At 42.1% G+C, this 6498-nt stretch overlaps 1 protein-coding gene across 1 annotated transcript; it reads left to right on the forward strand.

Moving 5' to 3' along the window:
• Nucleotides 1-824: 824 nt before the first annotated feature.
• Nucleotides 825-6120, forward strand: LOC306929101 (uncharacterized protein). Its single transcript, XM_079509495.1, has 3 exons — nt 825-943; nt 2018-2116; nt 4963-6120. The coding sequence occupies exons 2-3, from the start codon at nt 2050-2052 to the stop codon at nt 6051-6053; spliced, it is 1158 nt and encodes a 385-aa protein (XP_079365621.1). The 5' UTR covers nt 825-943; nt 2018-2049; the 3' UTR covers nt 6054-6120.
• The last annotated feature ends 378 nt before the right edge of the window (nt 6121-6498 follow it).

Here is a 6498-nt window from a genome sequence, read left to right on the forward strand (position 1 = left end):
TTGCTAATTAGTTAGGTAACTTTGTTCTGTTATCTGCAATGCTAGATAGGTTAACATTTTCCTCTTTTGCTCCATGCAATCATCTGGGGGAACAGGATAAACTTAACTAAAAAGTTTAGAGCCCATTGGAAACATTAGTGTGAGGTTTCCTTCCCAATCTGCACAGATTTAACTACACGTGTGCATGTGGAACAAATTACAACACAGCTGGGCTACCCTACTTGCATTACTAATTACTTTAAGTTTCATGTTTTTGGTAATAATTTACCTTTGTGAAAATGTCGTGAACAAACACGTTTGTGCTTAGATACTTTGTCGAATGTTATGTCTCTGCGCCGTACAGCCGAGATCCAAGCCATCCTACGTCTCTTTGTGAGATGGTCCATCTGGGTTCCTTGATTCCGTCTCCATGCTGGAAAGCAGAAAAACCCAAGTCCGTTTTCTGGCCCATTCCCTCGATCTGACCACCTGCTGTTGCACTTGTATACTGAGCAACTCTGCACCCTATGTCTGCACCATTGTGAGATGTCAGTTTTCAAGTTTGTCTTTTGTTGAACTCCCTCTGGTGTTTAAAAAAAGAACGCACGCGGATAGTCGCTGACTGTAAACAAACCCGTCGTACCATCGAGAATGGCCGCCGCTACCACGTGACACATATGTTGACGCCCCCTCCGGGAGATTTTGGTAGGCCCTATAGAAACAATGGACAGTACCCGAGACCAGCAGTAGGGGGCAGCAATACGCCAACTGGCGTCTAGACACAAACTGGTCAGGAGACAACACAGTTACCCACAATGCAGTTGTGAAAACAACATGGCGGTGTGTTGACTGACTGTTGAGACTTTAACAAACAAAGAAAAGTAAAACGCGTGGTTTCAAAACAGTGTGGTCGTTAAGCAGCAGGAGGACGTTTGTTAGCAGCTCAACCACTGAAACACAGCAGGTAAGATGAACTGATTCACGTTGTGTTTCATCCCTTTGTCTTTATTGACTCATCTTTAAGATGGAACTATAGCTCCGTTTGGAACCTCTATATCTACGTAGCTCTGGTCCATAGCTCTAATGCCTAATTTATTTCAAAAAGTAAAGGTATCAGAATCAAAATACAGTTGATAAGTTAACATAGGCACCTAACATTTTAACATAGCCATCAAACAACCGCTTGCAAAGCGGTTGTTTGTCAGCCAGTACGATTTCGTCCCGGTTTTCCCGGTGCAATCTTACGGAAGCGGTACTGCGCATGCGAAATGGGGCTGACTGGACAATTGTTTCATTTAAGCCTGATTTTGTTACATGCCTATGTTAAAATGTTATGCTCCTATGTTAAAATGTTATGTTAACTTATCAACTGATTCTTGGTTGTGATACCTTTTACTTTTTGAAATAAATACTGTGAAAGGGGTTTAATCCACTACTTGACGACGGGCTCGACACAGCTAGACTCCATTTCTACCAGTGCAGGGATAGCTTTCCTCTGAACCACATCTCGGAGCTAAAGCGTAGCAGCGTAGATATAGAGGTTCCAAACGGAGCTGAGATGGAACATGAATCGTGTTTCTCTTATATCTGCTGGCTTGTTCTAAATGTGATCATAAACAACCAGAGATCAGATCAGAAGACTTTATTGCCATGACATGTTAGGAATTTGGTTTGGTGGACAGCAGAGTGCAGTTACAACATTAGGACAAGTGCAAAACAGGACAAGACAGTGCAAAGAATAGTGAATAAAAATAAAGTGCAGAGAGTTCAAGTGATCAGTTCAGAGCACAAGTCAGTCCATTCCACTCTGAGTGGAAAAAATAGAGTTCTCAACAGGCCTGAAAATGAAGGCCCTACCCGGCCTGGGCCCTCATCAAACCCTGTACACTCAAGACACTGCCCCCTGCTGCCACCCTTAGATCTCCATATATGTTTTCATGTTTTCTAATATGGCCCCCTTTGAAAAACGTTTGGACACCCCTGCACTAAGACATATATTAGCCAGGCTTAAAGCCCTCATTCCATTCCTTCATTTCAGAGCAGTGTGTGGAGTCCAGACTGCAGGCGAAGATGAACTCTCCAGACTCAGCCAGGGCTGTCAATAGTAAACAGGAACCTGAAGACCAGCCACACCTCGGTACGTTTCATGTGCTCTCCCTTTCTTTATGTTATTCTCTGTTCAGTTGTAGCTGTTACAATAATAACACAGATCTTCTATGGACTTTATTTCATGTTATTCTCTGTTCAGTTGTAGAGCTGTTACAATAACACAGATCTTCTATGGACTTTATTTCACGTTATTCTCTGTTCAGTTGTAGCTGTTACAATAATAACACAGATCTTCTATGGACTTTATTTCACGTTATTCTCTGTTCAGTTGTAGCTGTTACAATAACACAGATCTTCTATGGACTTTATTTCACGTTATTCTCTGTTCAGTTGTAGCTGTTACAATAATAACACAGATCTTCTATGGACTTTGTCATGTTATTCTCTGTTCAGTTGTAGAGCTGTTACAATAATAACACAGATATTCTATGGACTTTTCCTTCAGGTTTGAGGTTTAACCCTAGCATCCTTATTCTACAAGATCTCTAGCTGGTAGACCAGCTATGTATTTAAGGCAGAAAATTGGTTTTCTCTACAGAAATAAAGCTAACTTCCCAATGATCTGTAGGAAAAGGGTTGTTGATGCTGTTTTCATGTCAGCTCTGGACTACGGTGATGTAATTTATAGAAATGCTGCCCTTACCACTCTTCTACCCCTAGATACAGTTTATCACTCAGCACTAAGGTTTATTACAGGTGAAAACTATAGCACTCACCATTGCACCCTTTATGATAAAGTAGGTTGGTCTTCCCTCTCTGAGAGGAGAACCATGCAATGGCACCAGTTTATCTTTAAAGCCATTGATGGGAAGCTACCACCATACGTCACATTGCACGTTACAATGGAAAATAAATACTCGCCAGACCCGTTCAAGTGAATGGCTTACACTAGAGGTGTCACGATCTGTGACGTGTTATGTTTTCTTGTATACCCTGTTCCTGGTTTTTGTTATTGTTTTACCTTTCTGTTGTGTTCCTGTGTTTTTGAAGTATTGTATTTTCCTTGTTTCTTAGTTGCAGTTTTGCTTTACAATGTGAACCGTTATTTTGTAGTCTTGTTTTGTGCCTTCCTGTCTGCCCCTGTAGTTCTGTTCCTGTCTTGTCTCACTAGTCCTGTGATTGCCAGTGTTTCCACCTGTGTCCCCTTAGTTCCCCAGCCTATCCCAGTGTTGATTGTCTGTGGTGTTCACCTGTGTCTAGTTACCCCTTGTCTATAAGTATGCCCTTGTGTTTTTAGTCCCTTGTTCGTTCGTAAATGTAAGTCAGTGGTTTTTTGCTCCTCAAGATTTTCCATGTTCCTAGTGTTTTTCCTTTTTTCCTCGTGTTCCAGTGTATGTTCCTGTTTTGGTTAATAAAACCCCTTGTATTCGACCTGCCTGTCCTCTGCCTTTGTCTGCGCTTGGGTCCAACACCTGCCTGTCCTGAACCGTGACAAGAGGTCCCATCCGTACAATCTGAACTAGGAAAATCTGCTTTTTGCTTCGATGCCCCCACCACAACAAACATTGAAAATGAATACCACAATATCTTATGGTCAATTTAATAACCTGCTTTTGAACCTCCCTACCTCAATATGTAACTGTTTTTAACTTGTGTTTTGTCTCAATGTCTGTATAATAATGTCTCTATGCCTTACATGAAGTTTTGATTTGTGTTTTATACCTGCATGTCTTAAACTGTTTCATATAATGTATGTAATCTCGGCAGCATTGAAAATGAGGGAGAACCTCAATTGCTCTTTCGAGAATAAATAAAGGTTTCAATCAATCAAAGAGATTTGACGTAGAGGGGAAAAAGGAGCGGACTAAGTACAGAGCAAGTATAGATGGTTAGTGTACTATACTTAGAGGGTTTTAGTGGTTAAGACATTCCAACAAACATATCTCAAACTATTTCAGATTGTAGTGCATGACACAGCATTTGACAGATTACAGTCTGCACTTTGATAATCAGGGGAAAAAACTGGACATTCTGAAACATACTTCCATGGCCTACTGGCAGCGTGCACTAGGAATTATGGTGCTGATCGGTACAGCAAATTGTGAGGTTAGCCCCGGACACACAGACACACAGATTCACAGACTTATTTCTAGACAACATTTCATACCTCAATATTTATACCGAATGGGTTCAAATTTACTTTATAATTTTAAGTGTTGCAACAATGAAACCTCAGTATTCTTCCAAAAAACAGCATGTTACAGGTCAACTGTGGCCTTATTTTCAATTCCACCAACTAGAAGTCAAACACTTTCCTATGACTCATCAAATCTCTTATTTTAGGGATGGGAACGATAATCATTATTATCGTGATAAACAATAATTGTGTGGGAGAGATTTAAATGTATCGTGAAATCGTAGTGTGTGAGCAGGCAGGCAGTGGTGAAGACGAAAAGGTTTTTTCTTTGTGACTCACAGGGAAAGAAGCTTAAATGAGCTGCAATTGAAACAACATATTAAGCACTTGGGGCCTAGGCTGGCTTAGCGGTTCAGGCACCTTGGCTGACAGTGTGTTGCGGGTTCGAGTCCCGATCCCTACAAACTTTGCTGTGTGTCTTGCTGACCATCTCTCCCCCCGTTTCCTGTCAATTTACTTTGTATCTATCAATAAAGGAAGAAAAAGCCCCACAAATATCTTAAAAAGATAGTAAGCACTTGGAAGTGTGTAGGAATTACTGTTATGTTATGTATGTATGTCTATTAATTTGACATGGACATCACGATCACATTGGACGAACCAGATTAATTGCTTAAAGTGTATATAGTGCTACGCAAGTGTTACTTTTCCAAAAATATGCTCTTTTATTAAGTTGATGTTTTGTTTATATTAGGAATCTAGCTAGATTAACTATTATGTAATGTTTCTGCTCCTAGACATCCTGCACATGGTTGTGTGTAAAGAGGAGGATTCTATTAAACAGGAGAGGATCCCCAGTCTTCTCCAGGAGGAACCAGAGACTCCACACATTAAAGAGGAACAGGATGAGCTTAAAGACGAACGGGAGGAGCTTAAAGAGGAACGGGAGGAGCTTAAAGATGAACAGGAGGAGCTTAAAGATGAACAGGAGGAGCTTAAAGAAGAACAGGAGGAGCTTAAAGAGGAACAGGAAGATCTACTTCAAAGACCAGAGCAGCCTGATGGGTCAATGTTGACATTACATGCAGTGAAAGGTGAAGAAGGAAATGTTGATAAAGAAGAAGACATCTCTTCCCACTGCTCTGAAGTTGAAGTTGAACTTGAATCTGACACTGACGTCACTGAAGACAGTGATGATTGGGAGGAGACCAGTGAGGACGGTGATGACCAACGACGTGACAAGAGTTTCAGTGAGTCAGGTCCCTTGAGGACACGCCAGCGTATCAACACTAGAGAGAAACCTTTCCACTGTAAACATTGTAAGAAGAGTTTCACTTGGTTATCTTTTCTGAAAAGACACCAGCGTATTCACACTGGAGAAAAACCTTTCCAGTGTGAACATTGTGACAAGAGTTTCACATGGTCAACTTCTCTGAAGCGACACCAGCTCATCCACACTGGAGAAAAACATTTCCAGTGTAAACATTGTGACAAGAGTTTTACACATTCATCTGGTCTGGAAACACACCAGCATGTCCACACTGGAGAAAAACCTTTCCAGTGTAAACATTGTGACAAGGGTTTTACACTTTCATATTATCTGAAAACACACCAGCGTGTCCACACTGGGGAAAAACCTTTCCACTGTGAACATTGTGACAAGAGTTTTAGGCAGTTATCTCACCTTAAAACACACCAGCGTGTCCACACTGGAGAAAAACCTTTCCAGTGTAAACATTGTGACAAGAGTTTTAGTATGTCATCTAACCTGAAGCGACACCAGCGTGTCCACACTGGGGGAAAAAAATATAAGCTGCGTCCGAATTCACAGGGTAGTTCCCTACTCTCTACTCCTCATAAGGCATCACGTGGAGCCAGCACATTATAAATAAAACTTTAAGAGAGCTAACCCAACAACCCCCAGCATCCAGAGAGCTAACCCAACAACCCCCAGCATCCAGAGAGCTAACCCAACAACCCCCAGCATCCAGAGAGCTACCCCAACAACCCCCAGCATCCAGAGAGCTAACCCAACAGCCCCCAGCATCCTAACCCAACTGCCCCCACCATCCCAACTGCCCCCAGCATCCTAACCCAACTGCCCCCAGCATCCCAACTGCCCCCAGCATCCCAACTGCCCCCAGCATCCCGCCTTGCAGCAATGCGGCGAGTGCGTTGGTATGGCCACGTCATCCGCATGCCAGAGGAACATCCAACACGCACCATCCTGGACTTCAATCCCAAGCAAGCCGGTCGGAGACGACCAATAGGTGCTTTGTTTTTTTTTTAGATTGCCTCATATAAGAACTGTTTAAAAAATAAACAAATCATCC

This window comes from Electrona antarctica (genome assembly GCF_951216825.1).
Source record: "Electrona antarctica genome assembly, chromosome: 9".
In the NCBI taxonomy this organism is placed as follows: domain Eukaryota; kingdom Metazoa; phylum Chordata; class Actinopteri; order Myctophiformes; family Myctophidae; genus Electrona; species Electrona antarctica.